At 41.1% G+C, this 23,741-nt stretch overlaps 1 protein-coding gene across 1 annotated transcript; it reads right to left on the bottom strand.

Moving 5' to 3' along the window:
- Nucleotides 1–240: 240 nt before the first annotated feature.
- LOC146134715 (pleckstrin homology domain-containing family M member 1-like) lies at nt 241–23,685 on the bottom strand. The gene is made up of 21 exons (XM_083396899.1): nt 23,603–23,685; nt 23,131–23,268; nt 15,208–15,303; nt 14,862–15,038; nt 14,655–14,788; nt 13,993–14,151; nt 13,447–13,553; nt 11,524–11,669; nt 10,008–10,169; nt 9,634–9,845; nt 9,274–9,473; nt 4,268–4,403; nt 3,997–4,094; nt 3,719–3,809; nt 3,152–3,327; nt 2,524–2,652; nt 2,183–2,321; nt 1,718–1,900; nt 970–1,156; nt 843–908; nt 241–688 (listed from the first exon to the last, which is right to left on the bottom strand). Exons 1-21 carry the CDS (start codon nt 23,663–23,665, stop codon nt 593–595), a joined length of 2,895 nt encoding a protein of 964 aa, XP_083253025.1. The 5' UTR covers nt 23,666–23,685; the 3' UTR covers nt 241–592.
- Between the last annotated feature and the right edge of the window lie 56 nt (nt 23,686–23,741).

The raw sequence follows: 23,741 nt of genomic DNA, 5'->3' as shown, positions 1-23,741 counted from the left end.
TTGAGCAAGCATTGGCGCGTGGTTGTTTCTCGACTCGTTTCCTTCGGAGCCTGCATAGCTCAGTTGGTAGAGCGACGGTCCCGGCTTGACCTGAGGTCGTGATTTCGAACCCCACTGCAGGCTAGTTGTTTTTTCTAGTCTGCTCTGCTTACATTATAGATCAACGGATTCGGTGAGTCTGCGATGGCTTTCGTTGTACTTATTATTATTATTACTATGCAGTTTAAACAAAGTACCTAATTAGGGAACAAATAACATTTTATTTAGTTAAAGTTTGGCAGACAAGGCTCAAGAAAAAGTGCACATAATAATAATTAATACATTTCCAATCATCTAGATATCCATTGGATAAAAATTAACACTTTTTCTTGACTTATTTCGCCCCAAATGTGTAAAGTACCAATGAGTACTAATGCCAAATAGTCGAAATATTTAATCTTTTGATATTTCAATCGCATAATGTCATTAAATTGAGGTAAGGCACAAAATCAATGTAATATAACAAGTTTGCAATCTCATCAACCTGATGTTTCACCACAGCAACTATTGCACGTCATAAGCAAACACCGGATACTATCGTGACGTCACACTGTCACTTGTCGTCTATCGTGACGTCATGTTCTTGTCGCTTTAATCTCTCGTTTCTCCGCAAGCACTTCGGACACTTAGTGGCGTCCGGGAGGCAGTCCTAATAAAAAAGTTGAACGAGCTTTTGGCAACGTGACGTAACTCCCTGGCAACGTGACGTAATCACAGTGACGTCAGGTTTAAAGCAAATAGTTGAATATAAAGTTTTTTTTTCTGATTTTAGTTTTACTTTGAAGTTTCGCAACTAACCCCACCTTGTGGTAGACGCTCTTGCAATCTTCGCACTGGGTTGTGACGTCATAGTTGAACGCGAAGATCACCTTAACATAGAAATGATAATTACCGAGAGAAGGGATCGAACCCATGACCCTGGGAACTTACCTCGTCTCTTCGACAAACTTCGCACAAAAATCCCTTCGCTTGACACAATGAGCATGACGTCACGTGATCCAATCCATACGTCACTATCTTCTCTACGACGTCATACAGGTCGCCCGACTGCGACCTTTGAAGGTCATAGGCAGAATAGAGATGGGGATTTCCCAGCATGTAGCTGAGACCTTGCAACCTGACAAGGTCATTAGGTCAATATGACGTCATAAACAAACGTAAAAGGTATGAGAGCGATGAAATGTCATTTTTTCATTCCATTGATTACGTTTAAAAATTTTACTTTCAGCTAATTTCGACAAATTTATTAAAACTGAGTCCCGGTTAAATAAAAAGTTTTTAGGGTTTTTGAAAAATTCTTTAAAGGGGGGGGAGGTGACGTCATAATTAAAGGGAGGTGACCTCATAAAAACCTAAACTTATAAAACCCGTTCTCCGTGCGCACCAATGTACGATGGATGTTAAGATGCGGCAGAAGACTCGATCAAGGTCTCAGAAATAATATTAATTGAAGGTTAATTATAAGGTTAGCGGTTGAACATCCCTGCTATAAACCATAAAGTTGCTAAAACTTTATGTTGTTGCAAATCGGGCCACAATCTGCCCCAAAAAACAAAATCTGGGCAAATAAGTTGTGAAGTTTACCGTTGGCTGCTAATATAGCGAGCTGACAAAGTGAGCCAACAGTTCATAGACGCGACTTGATCGCACGACTTACAAAACCTAACCAGACTCGTACTTGCTGTTTCGCTGCGCATGAGTGATTTTGCGGCACGTGACCAGGTAAGGCTGGAGCGCGGCCAGTTTGATCCGGAGCGGCAGGATCTGCTTCATTTGCGCTAGGTGGCGGTATGCAGCAGGGTTGGACTTGTCGATTTCTATGCAGGGTTCGCGCCACATTTGCGACAAAAAGCGCTTCGATCTAAAAAATAAAGCGCAATGATTTACTTTCTACAAAATACTTTTAAAAGCAAATTTTGATCAAACTTAAAACAAACTTATAAACCGAAGATAAAATAACGATGAAGGTCTCGTATATCCATCTTAAAACCAAAACGAAATAACAATTGTTTTGCCGAAGTTTTGTATTTGGTTAATCTTAAATACTTAATATGCACCCAAAATCACCATTTGCATTCAGGCAGATTATTTTATTCCAAATAAATTCATTTTGTCGGTGGCAAGCCGCTACATGAACCCTAACCTTTTCGCCACTTTATGCTTCCTAAAGTCCCAGTTGTGCAACATTCTCGCGGGAACCAAGCTTTCCTCGTTCAAGTGGCATTCCAAGCAGTAATACTGGCCGGTGAAGGAACACACGCGGGGACTGCCGTAGATTATACCTGGACACAACACAAATAATGTTCCAGGTGATTTCACGGTTTCTTTAATGCCTGAGGAATATTTTCTTCATTTTGACGTCATTGTCGCATTTAATTCAAGGTCAATGCGACATATTTTAATACAATTTTAATTTTCCTCAGAGTGGGAATAGTTTTGAAGCTGTCAAGGTTTAAAATTTTTCATTTTTTTCAGTTTTAATACCGATGGGGGAGGCGCAGTCTGCGCACTGGTAGTTCTGCGCATCGAGTCCCTGCTCATTGGCTATCCGCGTCATGTGACTCATCATGCTGCCATGGTAACTACCGCTTACGTCATCACCCAGAAGAACATCTGACGACATAAAAGGGATGTTGCTAATAAAGAGAAATTATTTTAAAGTGTTAAACTAAAATCAATGAAGAAAAATTAAAACAAGAAGATGTTGTTTCCTCCATTAACCAAAGAGTTCGCGATATTTATTTTTTGCTCCAGTTTTTGCAAAAGGTGAAAGTTAAAATTGAGGTGTTTTTTAACATTTTTCGCGGCGTCCAAATAACAAGCCTAGCTTTATATCAACGACAGTTTTGTCGATTCAATTTTTCAAACTAATCTATTTGGAAGAGAACAAAACGTGACGCATTTGCTTAAATAAGTTGCAATTTAATTCATAAGAGCCAACACAGGATGCCTTTAAATGCTTTCGCTTTTTTTTCTGTTTTGAAGAAATCTTGCTCATAACCAATCTTAATAAAACAAATCTAACTATAAGTGGACCACTGCAGTTGGGCGTGATCTGGGGCTGAGAAGTTGTGTACAGTGACGTCACAAACACCCACAACTTGCAACGCACCTTGAACATCGGAGCCCTCCAAAACCTCAAAGTCACTCCCGAAGCTCTCACGAGTCATGACGTCACCACTCCTCACGATCATCTCGTGAACCTTGTGAATATCGCTCAGCCAATCAGCGATCAGCTTGTGGCTCTCTGCTGCCAACTGGTGTTGGATTCCGTCGGACATCAAGAGACTTGAAACGAGAAAGTTCGATGGAAAGCGGGAAATTAATTGAAGTTTAAAGCGAATAACACAAAGTAGTTTTCAATAGATCAACGAAGTGCAAGGATGAAGTATTAAGGCTTAAGGAAGTTGAAATAATTCGATTAAAAGAAGGAGAACCCACATTTTCGCATCGTACAACATTAAACCAAATGTTTAACCCTTTAACTAAACCAGTGACTTTCAACTAGGGTCGGCGGGAAGTTCGAGTCCCAATGAAATAAATCATTTGCTGGTGTAATTTGTATGAAGAACGATTAAACAAATGATTGCACCGTGTGCTTTTTGGAAGGATTCCTTCCTTATTCCAAGGAAGCAACTTGTGAAACATTTTGAAAACAAATCGCTCAACTTTCTCAAACCTGATGCTTTTGTTCTTGTTCAGGTTCTCATCCTTAACCTCGATGACTTGCTGCAGAGGAATCCTGCCAAGCCGCTCGCGCATGTTCTTGTCTGCAAATAATCGCCATTGTTTGTAACTGTATGACGTAACAAAAGGGTGAGCAGCACGATTGAATAACAATTCGATTTTGCAAGTTTCTACTTGGTCGCATTTTTGTGATGGAATTAATAAGGGAGCCAATAGAGTTGAGAAGCTAAATTTAACTTTTTTAACTTTGTGTCGATAAAATGGGCGAACCTGTGAAGTAAGTTAAGAAGCTTCCATCGAGGACGAACCAACGCGATCTCCAAAACGACAAAGTCTCGCCCTTCTTCTGCAAATAACCTTCGCGGTGTCTGCGAAACATTTCACCAAGTAACTATTATTTGTCTGACAACTCGCCAAGAAATAAATCAGAAAGCTATTTAAATAGCTGAGCCATTTTATCAAAGAAAACGGGAAAAAAAAATTGAATTAAAACAACCGTTCTCTCTTTTACTGTAAGCACTAGTTTTGTCACCTCACTTACATCGCAATTTTAGTTTTTTCTTTCGAAGGAGGTTGTGTTATTGGATCGGATGATATGTCGGTGTTGTTCGGATAAGTGGTGTGTTCATTGTGAGGTTGTTCCGACGACCAACCAACCCCACACAACAAGCTGTTGCCTGAAATACACAGTAAGTAATAAATGAAGTTCGGTGCCCGTTGTAACCATAACAGTTTACATTGTGATGAGTGATAATAAATCACTGCGCGAGATCGTTTCAATTTACTTGAACTCCCCGCGGCCATTTAACAAGTTGGACAGAAATATAAGAACATCTTCCGCCTCTTTATGCATTTCCTGAGTAAAGGCATTATTTTGTATTTTCAAGAACGTTTTTACAGTTTGTTTCTTAACCTTCCTTAACCCTGGCGTGAGGTCTACCGGTGTTTCCCTTAACAACTAAACAAACAGAGAAAACAAAAAACTGATGAAAAATATTTTAAGTTTAAATAGTTTTCCATTTTCGCGCGGCGCACCTCAATCTTCCATGATGCACCAAGTGCTTATTAGGACTTTGGATATCAAAATTCGAAAGTGAGGAAGGTAGAAATGATACAGATGTAGGACTTTTGTTTGTGATTTATGTAGGCTACTACCTTCACACTTATAACCCTCTTAGGGACCGATGCCTAGTTTGACGAGGTCTGATATACATACTGTGGTGCATGGGATATGTTGTACCTGGTGATACTGTGGTGCATGGAATATGTTGTACCTGGTGATACTGTGGTGCATGGGATATGTTGTACCTGGTTATACTGGAGTGCATGGGATATGTTGTACCTGGTTATACAGTGGTGCATGGAATATGTTGTACCTGGTGATACTGTGGTGCATGGGATATGTTGTACCTGGTTATACTGGAGTGCATGGGATATGTTGTACCTGGTGATACTGTGGTGCATGGAATATGTTGTACCTGGTGATACTGGAGTGCATGGGATATGTTGTACCTGATGATACTGTGGTGCATGGGATATGTTGTACCTGGTTATACTGGAGTGCAGGGGATATGTTGTACCTGGTGATACTGGAGTGCATGGGATATGTTGTACCTGGTGATACTGGAGTGCATGGAATATGTTGTACCTTGTGATACTGGAGTGCATGGGATATGTTGTACCTGGTGATACTGGAGTGCATGGAATATGTTGTACCGGGTGATACTGGAGTGCATGGGATATGTTGTACCTGGTGATACTGTGGTGCATGGAATATGTTGTACCTGGTGATACTGGAGTGCATGGGATATGTTGTACCTGGTGATACTGGAGTGCATGGGATATGTTGTACCTGGTGATACTGTGGTGCATGGAATATGTTGTACCTGGTGATACTGGAGTGCATGGGATATGTTGTACCTGGTGATACTGTGGTGCATGGAATATGTTGTACCTGGTGATACTGGAGTGCATGGGATATGTTGTATCTGGTGATACTGGAGTGCATGGGATATGTTGTATCTGGTGATACCGTGGTGCAGGGGATATATTGTATCTGGTTATACAGTGGTGCATGGAATATGTTGTACCTGGTGATACTGGAGTGCATGGAATATGTTGTACCTGGTGATACTGGAGTGCATGGAATATGTTGTACCGGGTGATACTGGAGTGCATGGAATATGTTGTACCGGGTGATACTGGAGTGCATGGGATATGTTGTACCTGGTGATACTGTGGTGCATGGGATATGTTGTACCTGGTGGTGATACTGGAGTGCATGGGATATGTTGTATCTGGTTATACAGTGGTGCATGGAATATGTTGTACCTGGTGATACTGGAGTGCATGGAATATGTTGTACCTGGTGATACTGGAGTGCATGGGATATGTTGTACCTGGTGATACTGGAGTGCATGGAATATGTTGTACCGGGTGATACTGGAGTGCATGGGATATGTTGTACCTGGTGATACTGTGGTGCATGGAATATGTTGTACCTGGTGATACTGGAGTGCATGGGATATGTTGTACCTGGTGATACTGTGGTGCATGGAATATGTTGTACCTGGTGATACTGGAGTGCATGGGATATGTTGTATCTGGTGATACTGGAGTGCATGGGATATGTTGTATCTGGTGATACCGTGGTGCAGGGGATATATTGTATCTGGTTATACAGTGGTGCATGGAATATGTTGTACCTGGTGATACTGGAGTGCATGGGATATGTTGTATCTGGTGATACCGTGGTGCAGGGGATATATTGTATCTGGTGATACCGTGGTGTACCTGGTTATACCGTGGTGCAGGGGATATGTTGTACCTGGTTATACCATGGTGCATGGGATATGTTGTACCTGGTGATACTGTGGTGCATGGGATATATTGTACCTGGTGATACTGTGGTGCATGGGATATATTGTACCTGGTGATACTGTGGTGCATGGGATATATTGTACCTGGTTATACAGTGGTGCATGGAATATGTTGTACCTGGTGATACTGTGGTGCATTGGATATATTGTACCTGGTGATACTGTGATGCATGGGATATATTGTACCTGGTTATACCGCGGTGCAGGGGATATATTGTACCTGATTATACAGTGGTGCATGGAATATGTTGTATCTGGTGATACTGTGGTGCATGGGATATATTGTACCTGGTTATACCGTGGTGCAGGGGATATATTGTACCTGGTTATACAGTGGTGCATGGAATATGTTGTACCTGGTGATACTGGAGTGCATGGGATATGTTGTACCTGGTGATACTGTGGTGCATGGGATATGTTGTACCTGGTGATACTGTGGTGCATGGAATATGTTGTACCTGGTGATACTGGAGTGCATGGGATATGTTGTACCTGGTGATACTGTGGTGCATGGAATATGTTGTACCTGGTGATACTGGAGTGCATGGGATATGTTGTATCTGGTGATACTGGAGTGCATGGGATATGTTGTATCTGGTGATACCGTGGTGCAGGGGATATATTGTATCTGGTTATACTGGAGTGCATGGGATATGTTGTACCTGGTGATACTGTGGTGCATGGAATATGTTGTATCTGGTGATACTGGAGTGCATGGGATATGTTGTACCTGGTGATACTGTGGTGCATGGGATATGTTGTACCTGGTGATACTGTGGTGCATGGAATATGTTGTACCTGGTGATACTGGAGTGCATGGGATATGTTGTATCTGGAGATACTGGAGTGCATGGGATATGTTGTATCTGGTGATACCGTGGTGCAGGGGATATATTGTATCTGGTTATACAGTGGTGCATGGAATATGTTGTACCTGGTGATACTGGAGTGCATGGGATATGTTGTATCTGGTGATACTGGAGTGCATGGGATATGTTGTATCTGGTGATACCGTGGTGCAGGGGATATATTGTATCTGGTTATACAGTGGTGCATGGAATATGTTGTACCTGGTGATACTGGAGTGCATGGGATATGTTGTATCTGGTGATACTGGAGTGCATGGGATATGTTGTATCTGGTGATACCGTGGTGCAGGGGATATATTGTATCTGGTTATACAGTGGTGCATGGAATATGTTGTACCTGGTGATACTGGAGTGCATGGGATATGTTGTATCTGGTGATACTGGAGTGCATGGAATATGTTGTACCGGGTGATACTGGAGTGCATGGGATATGTTGTACCTGGTGATACTGTGGTGCATGGAATATGTTGTACCTGGTGATACTGGAGTGCATGGGATATGTTGTACCTGGTGATACTGGAGTGCATGGAATATGTTGTACCTGGTGATACTGGAGTGCATGGGATATGTTGTATCTGGTGATACTGGAGTGCATGGAAATTGTTGTACCGGGTGATACTGGAGTGCATGGGATATGTTGTACCTGGTGATACTGTGGTGCATGGAATATGTTGTACCTGGTGATACTGGAGTGCATGGGATATGTTGTACCTGGTGATACTGGAGTGCATGGGATATGTTGTATCTGGTGATACTGGAGTGCATGGGATATGTTGTATCTGGTGATACCGTGGTGCAGGGGATATATTGTATCTGGTTATACAGTGGTGCATGGAATATGTTGTACCTGGTGATACTGGAGTGCATGGGATATGTTGTACCTGGTGATACTGTGGTGCATGGAATATGTTGTACCTGGTGATACTGGAGTGCATGGGATATGTTGTATCTGGTGATACCGTGGTGCAGGGGATATATTGTATCTGGTTATACAGTGGTGCATGGAATATGTTGTACCTGGTGATACTGGAGTGCATGGGATATGTTGTATCTGGTGATACCGTGGTGCAGGGGATATATTGTATCTGGTTATACCGTGGTGCAGGGGATATGTTGTACCTGGTTATACCATGGTGCATGGGATATGTTGTACCTGGTGATACTGTGGTGCATGGGATATATTGTACCTCGTGATACTGTGGTGCATGGGATATATTGTACCTGGTGATACTGTGGTGCATGGGATATATTGTACCTGGTTATACAGTGGTGCATGGAATATGTTGTACCTGGTGATACTGTGGTGCATGGGATATATTGTACCTGGTGATACTGTGGTGCATGGGATATATTGTACCTGGTTATACCGCGGTGCAGGGGATATATTGTACCTGATTATACAGTGGTGCATGGAATATGTTGTATCTGGTGATACTGTGGTGCATGGGATATATTGTACCTGGTTATACCGTGGTGCAGGGGATATATTGTACCTGGTTATACAGTGGTGCATGGAATATGTTGTACCTGGTGATACTGGAGTGCATGGGATATGTTGTATCTGGTGATACTGGAGTGCATGGGATATGTTGTACCTGGTGATACTGGAGTGCATGGGATATGTTGTACCTGGTGATACTGGAGTGCATGGGATATGTTGTACCTGGTTATACCGTGGTGCAGGGGATATGTTGTACCTGGTTATACAGTGGTGCATGGAATATGTTGTACCTGGTTATACAGTGGTGCATGGAATATGTTGTATCTGGTGATACTGTGGTGCAGGGGATATATTGTACCTGGTGATACTGGAGTGCACGGGTTGTTGAAGTATGACCTTGGAACGACCTCTGCTTCGATGAAACTCGGTGAAGCGGAACGTTGAGCGTAAATATCGATCATTCCGTCGATGCCATCCATGCGTGACGAGTCAGTACTGTTGTCGGGGCTTTCCCTGCGGGGGTTCCCCACGTCGAGTACAAATTGAGTCGGGGAAGGTCTTTCATAAAAACAACATTTTTAATTCGTTGTCTTCAAGCAACATTTGGTTAAAATATCACTTTAAACAACGTTAAGGTTAGTTAAAGCACAATATTCGAACAAACAGCAAGTTTAACAACAAATATACTCAACACGCTTGCATTAAGTAAGGTACTCACAAATTATCGGCAAGTTCTGGGCTTAATCGTCCCTCTGCTGCCTCCTGTGGCGGTTGGACAGCGCCATCTTGTGGTTCAGCGCCACTGGCCTCGGGCAGCGGGTTCCCGGCCGGCCGGTGGTTCCGATGGTTCCGTAATTTATCCCCAAGGACAGGGGTTGAATGCCTCCTCCAGGCTGGAACCTTGTCGTGGCGAAAACTTTCCGAAGGTTCCTGAAAAATAAACAAATGAATTTAGAGATCTTGACGAGAAAATAGTTTTATGGAAAAACAAATGGTGGTTGTGGCTTAATAAAGTAATTTTGGAAAAAAAAATTTTGTTTTCAATTTTTTGAAGAACACAAGTTTTTTATTCAAAGCCACATATTTACAAACCTGCGCGTCACTTGATGAGTTTGTCGGGTTATTCGAACTCTCGCTACTGCTCCGACTCGCCTTCACCTCATCTGTTTTCTTCTGAGGTGAGCTTTGCGTTGAATAGTTCGAGCTAAGGCTGTTCGATGAACCATAAGTTCCTGAGCTGCCAAAGTCCAACGACTGAACGCACATTAAAGGGTTTAGAAATGTCAGGGGTACACAATTGTGGGGGGTGCAATTGTCGGGGTTACAATTGAGGGCGGTACAATTGTGGGGGGGTCACACATTAAGAGTTTCAGGGTAGCCATATATAGGGAAAGTCCAATATTAGCAGTGTTGATCAAATACTCATTTGATCTGTGCATTTCAGTGATTATTTGCAAACCGAGCAAATTATGCTTTTAAACCAGCACTTTTAACATTACCAGGTTCGGCAGGGAAAACTGAAAAAAAATAATCTGTAATCTGTATTATAAAACATATAATTGTTTTACCATTTTTTTTAGTTTTAGCTTATTTAATCTACAGCTAATTAAGGATCCAGAAACAGAAATTTGCAAGCATTTCTAGAGACAAATTGGTCAAACCACATAAATAAAGCTTGTTTCGGTTACTAGGTGCGCTGCCAGGGTTTAGAGGTTTATAGATTCGCCGTGAGGTGAAAGCATTAACACTGTTGCAAAAGTTAAAATTCTCAGAAAATAAAAACTATTAATTAAAGGAAATGCTAAAAGCAAGTTTTGGCTAAATGACCTGGAAAACATGACTTATACCTGTTTAAATTTTGACTAAAGTAACTAGTAATGACATCATTTGGTATAATTGCAAAACTTTCTACCAAGTATCAGATTGGAGAAAAATCATCAGGCATACCTGGCCGGCCTTATATAAAGAAAACAAAGTGCAATCCATTATTTTCTGATTACGAACTTCACATCACGCATAATTTGGTGGCAAAGTTGGCAGTAGTGTAAAGACAGGTTGTCAATTTGTATTCAACAAAACAGTTGTTGATGTGCTGATTAGCAAATTGTTGCCAAAAGCTCTGCTATTTAAACAGGAACGACTGTTTGCAGGACAGTGATGTCACAGTGAGAGCACAATCACATTGTTGACATCACAAGCAGACAATTATCCACGGGGTCAAATGAGTTTGTTCAAGAGATTAAGTTGAGCTTGTTTAAAGATAAGCTTCTCATTAAGGAACTTAAAAGGTGAAATCACATTCCAAAGCACTACAAGGATGTTTACAGCAGAATATTCATAAACTAAAGAAAAATTGCTTGTAATCAAACATATTAAAAAAAAAACTTTTCAATGTTTGAACTTTATTAAGCTTAGCATTGATGTCATTTAGTTTCAAATAAGAAGGTCATACTTTTTGCACAAAACATCTAGTATATGAAAACTGAATATTTAAATTTATAGAATCACCATAACAATTAAATTGTGGTTAAAAAAACTAAATCATTCCAATATTAATTCCAAACTATTTGTATTTAATGTAGAACACTGAACTTTGCAAATATTTCACCTGATTTCTTCTTGGCCTTCTGCGTCGCTTCATTAGGTGCCGGCTGTGCAAGACGCTCCCCCGTTCCCTCTCCCCCTCAACTTGGGGGGGCGAACACGAAGGGGCTGTCCCTGCTTGGGGAGGAACTTCAACCAAAGAACCAGCAACTGAAGTAAAAAAATGGGTTTTGGGTTTGAATTGAAAATTCATTAAATGTGCTTGCGATAAATACAGGAGATAATTTATCAAAGTTTTAACAACCAACAAAAACTTGGCAAAAAAATTCAACCACATTTCCCAGGTTTCGAAAAATTGCAAGTCAAGCACAAAATGACAATAAAATCAAATTGAAGCAAATATTATGCAGACTTTTGTGGCAAAATCAAAGCCATCATTTAATAAGATCTACATCATCATATGAAATGTGGTTGTATTGTTTCTGCTAATGCTGTATTTCAAAATGACTACGTTAACAAAAACTTTGCCAGATTTTTCAATCAATCAAAATAGTGCGGCGTTAGAGTTGGTTGTCACTGGTCTGGGCAGCAGGTCAAATGGGCAGCAAGCGACAAGATATTCCAACAAAAACAACACAGCATCAGGGATCCATTTAAAAATATAATGTTATCCTTTCAATACAGAACTAGACGGGGGTGCGGTTGTTGTATATTTTGTCAGGGAATATATTTTCAGGGCTTGGTGTTTTTTTTAATTTTAAATTTAAAATTTTATTTTTTATTTTTTTTTTATTTTTTATTATTTGATATTTTATATTTTGTATTGTATATTTAATATTATATTTTTTTTCCCTAATTTGTTTCTGCAAGCAAAAACAGAAATGGGCCGAAAACTTCTCCACTTAACTTTGGCTTTGATGCGAAAGGGTTCAAATATGGCGTGGTAGTATTTGGGGAATGATCAAAACAAATATTTGATAAATATAATTTACGTAGATAATGCTTACGGCCATGTTATTACATTTCGGCCATCTAACATTTAAAAAAAGCAAATATTGTCATTCTCTTAAAGACTTGAAATGGTTTAACGCCTATGGTTTGCTATAAACGCAGTGTTCTTAATATTTATTTATGACGCCATGTTATGACCTGGCTTTGTAACGTCGTCGCTTAGAATGCGTTAAACTTAAGCTTTGTTGCGGCCCTTGTATAATTATATTTGTTTAGGCCTGGTGTTGATATGTTTGAATGGTGCAACAGAGATGTGTCCACTGCCTCAAGGATTCGCATTTAAATTTGCGTGGTAATGATGTGTTGTAAGAGCAATAAGTTTTTTCATTTAAGGGGGCCTGTATAAAAGGCAAGTCGCATGCGTCTAGTTTTAGTAGGCAAGCCACTTCGAACAAAAGCGCTGCACGCACGGGACAATAAGGCGCTGCAGGGATGCCAGCAACCGTTTCGTCGCGACGCGAGCTGAATAAAGCAAATGATACGAAAGCATTCTGTATGGAAGTTTTTCTGCCGCTAGATAGGAGTAGATAGCTGTTATGAACTAAAACGATTACGTCACACTTTTGTTTTTTGTCCCCCAGTTGAAGGCGCCTAGGGGTGCAGCCTCATAAACCTCTACATCGCACCTTCATACCGCTCTACGAAGTTCTACGATGTATACTTTTTCTATAATGCTTTGGACAAAAATCTGTCTGAAACATATCAAGCAAACCATAAAAAACCATAAAAACCAAAAAAGAATAGCGGCAAAAACAAGATATGTCCCGAAAATAAATTTTCGGCCCATATAATAATGACAAAATGTTGCAGAGCATTTGTGTATGGGTAAAAGTTCATTTCAGTTGTTAAAATGTGTAAACAATAAACCAAAAAGTTATATTTATCTCCTGCAAAAAAATTATTTGGATTAGTGCTTCAACTTACATAGAAGAGATCTAAGGATTAAAGTTACCAGTTAAAATAAAGTTTTTCAAACCTGACAATCTGCTGGCTTGAACTGGCAATGATGCGGCAATATTTGGCGGCAACGACAGGGCATTATTTAATGGCAATAAAGAAGTATGATTCGTCTCTGATGATTCACTGAAACACATAAAGTTGGTATTTGTTGCCATACTATTGCATAGTCTAAAAAAAAGCTGCACCAGAAACAATAAACAATTGTTGCATGGGGAGTTGTAGTTAAGTGGAATGTCGTAATTTCACCATAAACAAAACTGAAATACTACAATAAAATCCTAAAAACAATAGGGAAAATACATTTGATTTGTTGCACTCAAATTATCAATCAAAAGACCTTGCCAAAAGAACAAAAATAAGATCGTAAAACTTAGGCACCCATAAGCATTTTCCAAAAACGCTTATTTTATAATAAATTGAACTGTTAGAAATATAAGTGTAAGCCACTATTACGAATGCCACAAAAACATTGGCAAAATTTGTTACTTTGAAATTGTATTTTTCAATCTCAGGATGTCTTTTCATTTATTGGATAGAAATCTTATGCTCTCGATTATTTTACCTGGCGGTCGGTGAAACTGAGATCGGTGTTTGCAAACTTCCGTGACGACTGCTCCCTGATGATGAGCTCCCCCGGTGGTCAAACGAAGGACGTCCGAGTTGCCACAGCGACGGTCTAGGCACATTTGCCGCACCATAATTATTGTTGTTGATGAGCGGTCTACAGCAACAAGACAAAGGCTCGCACCAAGGGTCAAAGGTCAACATATAGAGGTCAAGAGGTCGGGTCAAGTTTGTTAGGATGAACAGGTAAAGAGTAAAAGTTAATGTAAAACATATTAAAAGGTCAAAAAATAGGGAACACTTTTTTAGCTTTTAACTGTATTGTTCTATTTATTTTATACATACATCTTTTAATAACAACTGATCATTTTTAAACACATGATTTTAGGGTGAAAACAACTAGTTTTTTTTTTATAACAAGAGCTACCATGACTTTATAACCTACAAAAAATGACCAGATAAACAGGATTTTTCAATCTTTTAAAAAAGACAAAAAGGGTTTGCCTTACTTTTCATGCTTTCAAAATAAAAAAAATTACATAAAAAAATTCTATGAAGTAAGGTCACTAAAGATGTTGATAAAATAAAGAAAAATCTTATACACAAGACTGATCACTGAATATAACAGTTTGTTTGCAGCCACTTCCGTTCACAACTTACTTGGTCATTGTTGGTGCGATAATTCCTGCCATTTCAAGCGGGGTTCGAACCCAAACGTTGAGGACCGATGAATTGCTGGCAAGCCCAAACTCAAGGTTCTCTGCACCTTGCAAATATCGCAGGAAAATATCGGCCTGAGCATAAAATAAAATTATCGTAAAAATTGTGTCTAAAGAATAAAGTTTGAAATATTACAAAAGTAGAAACCTGTTCAGCGTCACGGAACAGGGCAAATGAGTCGTAGTATCGGTTGAGGATTGTTTTGTGTTCTGAACTTGTGAGAAGTGACGATAAATATGACGTGAGCGCTTCTTCATTGAGCGCAAGTCGCAGCCAAGCTCGACACAAACCTATCGTCGATTTTATCATCTTCAAACTTTTCGCCTGAACAAATAGATTAGAGATGTTTAATAATTTTAAAAAGAATAATTTCATTTATAGTTAACCCCAAGTCTTCCTAATACCGCACCAAGATCATTTTATTAAAATTAGTTTTGGACAGAATAAAACCTTGTTTGCAAAAGAGTAATCTAATAAATCTTTAGACACTGACCTGTTTCAAAGTATCTTTATGGCTTATTTTTGCAACCAAATTCCAGAATTGGGGTCTTGGCAACCCTTTGCTTTGTTTCTTTTCATAATAAGAAACCTACAAAGCAATTGGTAGAAGGTAATGTAGCAGTTAGCCTACTTAGACGTCACATACACGTGACCGTTGTTCACTGACGCGTGACCTAACGCCGAATTGTGCGTTTTCAACGTTTCGCATTCATTCTATTTTATACGTCTTACTAATAGCGGCTTGAATCACCGCTCCGTTTATCGTATGTACTGCTGAGATTTGTTAATATACTCGACGGGCAACATCTACTGAGTGAAGTGTCTTTGTCTAGAGTACAAGAAGTTAAGGACAGGTATTCTAGCGGCCTGCTCCTTTGGAGTCGGATTAAGAACTTGTAAGAGACTTAGGCAGCCGTCGGCCCTCGTCTATAGGGTCAGCAGCCTTCTTACCCCTAACTAAACACCCCGATTCGCCAAACTGGTGACCCCCTTGTTCTTCAGAAGGTATCGAAGAACCGAACACTGCACTTTTCAGCAGGCAAGTCTCAGAAAAGCACACGGACTTAAATTTCGACAACCAGTAAGACGACAGTCAATCGTCTCTCCGCGAAGAAGATACATCGCCTTTTCAACGGCCCCCGGGAAGATCCTCTCGTACGAACAGCCCAGGATTTCTTCACGTTCCCCGCACCGGCAGCGTGCGACCTTAAAGACGACCTAGCGTCAAAGGATTATTTTGGAGGAGCGGAGCAGGCATCGTACACGATCTCGGCCCCAGGGAACTTCAGAAGGACGTGCGATTTTCTTCACATCACAACTATTAAATTAGTAAGACAGACAAGGGATTTTCGTTCGAAGATTACTTATAGTTCGCAAGTCGAATTTTCAAAAATATAAATTGTCAAATTTTTCTGCAAAAGTATTGTGTTAATTAATTGAATAATTAGTTCAAGACCAATGTATGTTGTGCGTTGTGCATGAATGAATGTTGGATTGGCACTGTATATTTTAAGTACACTGCTGTATATTAAGCGCATAGCTGTCGCGTTAAGCTTAGCAGAGTTTTGGCTAACACAGAAATAGCATCCGGTTTCTCACGGCATAGATCGCGCGAACTGAGACCGGTTTTCTAACCGCTGTAGCTAACAAAAAAGCCCTCTGTTTTCTGTCAGAAATCGAACTCTGACCTAACCTAAACTAATCATTTTTGCAATTAACCCTACCTACTAACCCCACCACACGCACTATGTCAAAGACAAGCGCTCAGTCGTCAACTGATATTGACGGAATGGAGCCGACTTTGCTGACAAAAATCCAGTCACTGGACAAGCATCCCCAAGATGCAAAGCAATCAAAAATGCGGGTGCAAGATCACAAAGAGCAAGCGGAAAAAGCACTGCAAACAGAAGGACATCACAACGACATCGAAGTAGACCAACTTCGAGAAGAATCTGGTGCTCTGTTACGGCGATTGGGAGAAATAATGAAGAACAGTATGCTGGCAGTAAAGCGGGCACAAACATTTCTAAACCGCTTCTCCACACCTGGAGTCCTTAAGGACCAATCAAGCACATCTAGACTGCAGAATATTGCGGAACTAAGCCTTGAAAAAGACGAAGCCAGTCGAATAGAGCAGTTGATACCTGAAAAACAGACCTCCCAAGAAAGGCGCCACACAACAGACGCCTCATCTGACGAGAGTGACGACACCTCAACATCATCTGAAGAAAGAAGAAAGTCAAAGAAGTCCAAGACCAGCAAGAAGCCGTTCAAGCGCAAGAGGGAACGAAAACCTGACTACACAGTGCCCGATATGATCAAAGGGAAAGTAAGACAATGGTTTGACCTCGTGGACGACATCTTTGACCGACACAAAGTAACCGACGTAACGCGATACAAACAACTGTCAGAAGCTATGCCTCGTTTCCATGTTTTGGACACTCAAATTAAGAAAGCGGGAAGGCAAACAACTGACAAGTACGGAACACTAAAAAAGGCAACGTTAGAAGCTTATAGCCTCCAGAATGAATCAGGTTGGTTGGACAGACTGACCAAAACAAAGCGAAGACAGAAAGAACTACCATCACATTACGCTGAAAGGCTCATCAGCGTGATAGGAGGAGAGGACGAATTAAAGATCGACAAAATCAGGGCTTCAGTCAACAGACAATTCATCGACGAAATCCCAAGATGGCAACGCGCGACCATAACTGCCTTGGATCCGAACGACTTGGCCGCAAGAGCACAAAAATCGGACCAGCTTTGCAAGGAATCCCGCGAATGGAATAATCAGACCAGCGAACAAAGCAGCGAATCTGATGACACCAGTGACGACAGCAGTAATGAACCAAAGGTAAAGACCAAAGGAGAAAAAACAATACAAAAACAACTCTCCCAGATATTGTTAGATATCACACGAATGAGAGAAGAGAAGACTACAACTCAAGTTCAAGAATCTGTCAAGCCCAAGACTAGGCAATTCTCCACGAGCACCAATTGGAACCCAAGAAGAAACAGAACTTCTCAACATCAAGCAAGAAGAAAAAGCATTTGGACTCAACCCCAGACTTCAAGACGCGCATTCCAAAATAACTCCTGTTATTGTTGGAAACACTTAAAATTTGGCGCGCGGGCAAGAACCTGCGAAGCTCCCTGTTGTTGGACACAGGATCACCCTACAAAGGAACAGTCGGTCAACCACGTTTCAAGAAACGAAACAGCTACTTTGCCGTTTGTAAAGGACACAAAAACAGGCCAACGATATTTAGTCAACAGTGGAAGTCCATTTTCCTTCATTCGTCCACAACCTCACGCAAAGCCAGACAACAGGCGTGATTTCTCCACTACGACGGGAACCCCAATTAACACGTATGGACAGAAAACTCTAACTTTAGATTTGGGATTTTCTACGGAAATGACACATACATTTATAGTAGCCGACGTCGCCTACCCAATTATTGGATGTGACTTTTTAGGCAAAAACACACTTGATGTGAGCATTGCCGACCAAAAACTACGCAACACATCAACGAATGAACTTATTGACATGCAAACGGATCAAATGGAACCACAAAGCGTGGTCGAACGACGATTTGCCAGAATTCTCAGTTCTTTTCCAGAACTGATAAATCCACAGCCAGATTACCACAAGCCCCCGATACACAAGTACCAGATCAAGCTGGAAACGACGGGAAAACCTTTTCAAGGGAAACCCAGACGCCTACACCCAGAAAAGTTCAAAGCGCTAAACGAACAACTCGACACTTGGGAAAAACAAGGCCTAATAAGACCGATCGAGTCAGAATGGGGCAGCCCTGTGAATTTAGTTGCCAAACCGAACGGCAAATATCGCGTCACAGTGGATTTTCGCAAACTGAACTTAGCCACAACAAATTCGAGCACCAACAAAGCAATCCCAATGATACAAGATTGCACAGATTTCCTCAGAGGATCGACGATATTTTCGAAACTAGACTTAAAGGACGCATATTACTCCGTCGGCGTAAGGCGCGAAGACCAGCATAAGACGGCCACAATTGCGCCAGGCAGAAAACCATTTGCTTGGACGAGACTTCCACAAGGCCTCAAAAACGCTGCAGGATGCTTTCAAACATTCATGAATGATGTGCTAAAAGAAATACCAAACTGCCTGGTATATCTAGACGACATCCTAGTATTTTCAACAAACGATGAACAGCACGAAACTGACTTACGTTGTGTGCTTGGCAGACTCGCAGAATACAATCTCTATGTCAACACGAAGAAATGTGAGCTCGCAAGACGGGAATTGCAATTTCTCGGACATGTTATTTCAGGCAGAGGAATTCGACCGCCAGAACGCAGAATCCAGGCACTGCAAAAAGTTCAACTCCCAAAGACCCAAAGGCAACTGCGACAACATTTAGGGAGCTTAAACTACTTTAATCGGTTTTTACCGAAGTGCGCGGAAACCCTAGCACCCTTGTATGCAATGCTAAAACGCAAAGGAACAAGACAAGCCTTGACCTGGACCGAAGAACAGAAACAGGCCTTTCAAGCTTCAAAGGACAAATTATCAGACGCCGTTTCACTTTGTCATCCGTTATTAGATGCACCACTGTCAATAACGAGTGACGCTTCAAACCTTGGATGCGGCGCGGTTCTACAACAACGTGTAGACCAAAAATGGGAACCTTTAGCTTTTTTCTCAAAAGCTTTCAACAAAACCCAACAAAAGTATTCCGCGTTTGGACGCGAATTACTTGGCATTTACCTTGCGGTGAAACACTTCATATATTACATTGGAGAGAGAGAAACAACGATTTTCACCGACCATTTGCCTCTCGTTCACGCTTTCACATCGAATGCGGATCGCATAATTCCGCGAGAAGCGAGACACTTGGCCTTCATCGCCGAATTCGCCACATCCATGGAGCATGTAGCAGGAAAAGATAACGTCGTAGCCGATCACTTGTCAAGAAACGCGCTCAATCACATTCAACTCAACACGGAAGCGATCGACTGGAAAGCCATCGCACAAGCGCAAGAAGAAGACCCAGAATTGAAAGCCCTATTGGACAACGGCACTGGCATGTCGCTACAAAAACTCACTCCACCAACCATGAAGACGGAATTGTGGTGTGACACTTCCAGCTCTGTGCCAAGAATATACATTCCGCAAGGGTTCAGACATCACGTCTTCCGGATTCTACACTCCGTGACCCACCCAGGAATCAAACCCACCATCGAACTGATTGCAAAACGCTACGTATGGCCACATATGAAGAAGCATGTTCGCATCTGGACCAGACAATGCCACGAATGCGCGACTTGCAAAGTAACACGACACAATTTCACTCCAATTGGACGATTCCAACCAGTTGAGAGAAGATTTGAATGTGTGCACGCAGACATAGTGGGACCGTTAAATAACAGCAACAGTTACAGGTACATTCTAACCATGACAAATCGTTTTTCTAGATGGACGGAATTTGCACCTCTTAAAGACATAACAACAGAAACCGTGTTAGAAGCTTTTCTACACACCTGGATTTCAAGATATGGAATATGCAACACTTTGACCACAGATCGTGGATCTCAGTTCACATCACGCCAGTGGAAGGAACTAATGGAATACTTGGGAATAAAACACAATACAACCACCTCATTTCATCCACAAAGCAACGGCCAAATCGAAAGATTTCATAGACAGCTAAAATCGTGTCTAAGAGCACAGACTTCAGCAGAGGACTGGTACTACAACCTGCCGCTCATTATGCTGCAGTTGCGATCAACGTGGAAAGAGGATCTACAGTGCTCGCCAGCAGAACTCCTCTACGGGCAAACACTAAAATTGCCAAATGACGTTTTTGCCACTACGCCGCCAGAAAGCGAGGCAACAGCAGGAAGCATTCTTTGCAAAATTCGCGCCTACATGGACAAACAGCGATACAAGCCGACACGGCCGCGAAACAAAAGGCCCAACTACGTCGACAAGGCATTGATGACCTGCAAACACGTCTACGTGAGGAACGACGCTTCAAAACCAAGTCTGGCCCCCCTCTATGACGGGCCATATAAAGTTCTTGACAGAAGCGACAAGTACTTCAAGCTTGACAAAAATGGAAAACCCGACAACGTTTCCATTGACCGCTTGAAAACCGCCTACGCTATGTTAACTGTTCAACGACAGCCGTCAGATAGCAACGACATTTCAACAGATGTCACCGAAGATGAAGACAGTTGCCCACCACCTCAGATGGAGCAGACTACATCTAGAGGACGTAACATTCGCCTCCAAGCCAGATATCGTGATTAGTTAATGTCACAGGACATCAGACTACGATTTCACGGACTATTTTTGTTTGTGCTTTAATTGTTTTCAATATTTTACCTGTTAGCTACTTCTGCACAACTAACAAATCTGCATTTTAATGACAAGGCATACTTTTCGCAAACCAACATCATCAATACCCCGGAGCCCTTCTACTATGAAGCAGGACCGATCAACAGGTGTTTTCTACAATGTCTTAAAGCAACGACATTTGTTTGCGACCTGGTGGACTAACTTTAGCTTCACCCAAACATCAATCTCCCCTGGAGAATTAAAAACCCACGCTGGATCGACTTCCCTTGTAGGACGAGATCTCAATAACCTACAGGCCAAAGTCCAAATTTAGCTCACTGCAATACAGCTGAGCCGTCAACGAACACACAAGTGCAACTTTGAAAACGCAAGCGTTTTTTACGCGTCAAACCTGCAGCGAAATTCTTCCTAATTCGAAAGAAACCACTTTCGCTGAACCCTAGACTTTGGATGACATATCGAGTGGAATAACTTATCGCTGGCGATAAGATATTCGAGACACACCCATCAGATGACGATCTGATGGACGTCCTTGAGAAGAATATCCCAAGCTAAGTCTACCTATTTTCACGGCGTTTCCTATACACAAGACCTATACCAGTTGGAATTCCGGATTACTCCAACGACGCCGTTCACAATGCACTTCGTAAACATACCATTGAGCTTCAAAGCATAAGCTGGTGTGAATACGCTTCACACATTATCTGCAACGAAGTTCAACCTACAGCAGTATCCAGTGAATTCTATGACAAATTCACGTCGTTTACTGAAAAATCATTATACCGCGTGGGACGCAAACTTCAAACAATTCTGGAAATTCTTCCAGCAAGAAGTCGACTACATATAATTGCTAGACGACTCACTCCTATGCCTTCACAAACACAAACAACCCTATTCCCTCTAACGTACCCCTAACCCCTACCAGACCCTCCTTACTAACAAACTAACAACTGCAGCGTTACAGCTGACAGAGTTGGTGTCTGACAGCGCTAACATAGCGATACAGAGGCCCAAATTATATGTTTGCTAAATACCCGAAGCCAAATGCTAAGCTTACTGAATTGTGCATGAAATTGATCGCCATGTATCTATTATTCGATGTATCGCATTTTATCAATGTACGTCATAAATGTATTCGCGTTAAAAGGGTTCGTTCAAACAAAACCATTTATTGTTTACAAAACAGACAGCCATTAGCTGCCCATTTCAGTTGTTGTGACCATACACGGCACAGCCAACACTTTATTGCTTCCTGTATTGTATTTTTATATCGTTTGTGTACAATCTTTTAAAAACTCGCCACCGAAAAATTATAAAAACACCCATAAAACGTTGCTCTGTTGAGTTGTAAATATATTGTTGTCTTATTACGCCACACATGTGTTTCGCTCACTACCTTTTGCATGCTATATCTCTTTGTGTCTCAAAGTTTTTGACACGCACCCAAACCATATGCTAACATCAATCTTTCAGATCTCTTTTTTCTTTAATGAACAACCCTTCCTACGTCTGACTTGTTCATTGGAAGGGGGATTCTGTAGCAGTTAGCCTACTTAGACGTCACATACACATGACCGTTGTTCACTGACGCGTGACCTAACGCCGAATTGTGCGTTTTCAACGTTTCGCATTCATTCTATTTTATACGTCTTACTAATAGCGGCTTGAATCACCGCTCCGTTTATCGTATGTACTGCTGAGATTTGTTAATATACTCGACGGGCAACATCTACTGAGTGAAGTGTCTTTGTCTAGAGTACAAGAAGTTAAGGACAGGTATTCTAGCGGCCTGCTCCTTTGGAGTCGGATTAAGAACTTGTAAGAGACTTAGGCAGCCGTCGGCCCTCGTCTATAGGGTCAGCAGCCTTCTTACCCCTAACTAAACACCCCGATTCGCCAAAGTAAGATCATGCAAATGTTAAAACAAGTACAAATATATTAAAGATGCACAGTACAACTAAAATTTTCTAAAAAAGTAAAAAACAATGTTGGAGCTGTCTAATGTTTAGTCAGACAGTTACTTTTTTCAATTAATAGAAAAAAATTAAAGTAAGGTGGACAAATAACAACCTTCAATCCATGAATAAATCCTGCTTCAAGCACAGAAATGAATTGCTGGGCATTCTGGCTGTCAGAAGTTATTCGATTGTGTCCGTCCGTGCTCAACGACATTTCCTGCTGCAAATTCTTCACAACATTCGCAAGTTGCTGAAAAATTAAAGACGGAGTAAAACTACTGCTCTAACACTTCAAACATTGTGTTTATGGATAACAGGTTAGGGCGCTGGTCTAAAATCCTACCACCATTATTAAATCAACGCACATTATTTGGGTTAGAGTGCGAGTAGGCGTTTGTGTATGGTTGGGTCATGCAATATTATATTTACATTTAATAATACTACTTGACCCAGCCTAACCCCAATATTGTACGTCAGGGTAATATTCTACACCAGCTCCAGGATTGATTTAATATGCACATCAAAACAAACTTAAAGACAATTGTGAATTAATTTAATAATTAGTTAAAAAATACAACGTTCACCTCATTTATTTCCGACTTTATAGCTTTTTGTTCAGTCGCTAGTTTCATTATTTCACTTTTCATAACTTGGCCAACAAACCAGACAACCTATCAGATAAGAAAACGACATAATTATTTTGTCAATTTAACTAAACTATTC

Source organism: Ascidiella aspersa, chromosome 9 (assembly GCF_963924565.1).
Source record: "Ascidiella aspersa chromosome 9, kaAscAspe10.2, whole genome shotgun sequence".
Lineage (NCBI taxonomy): Eukaryota > Metazoa > Chordata > Ascidiacea > Phlebobranchia > Ascidiidae > Ascidiella > Ascidiella aspersa.
Note: the sequence above shows the minus strand (reverse complement) of the source record. Positions and strands in the feature narration are given on the sequence as shown.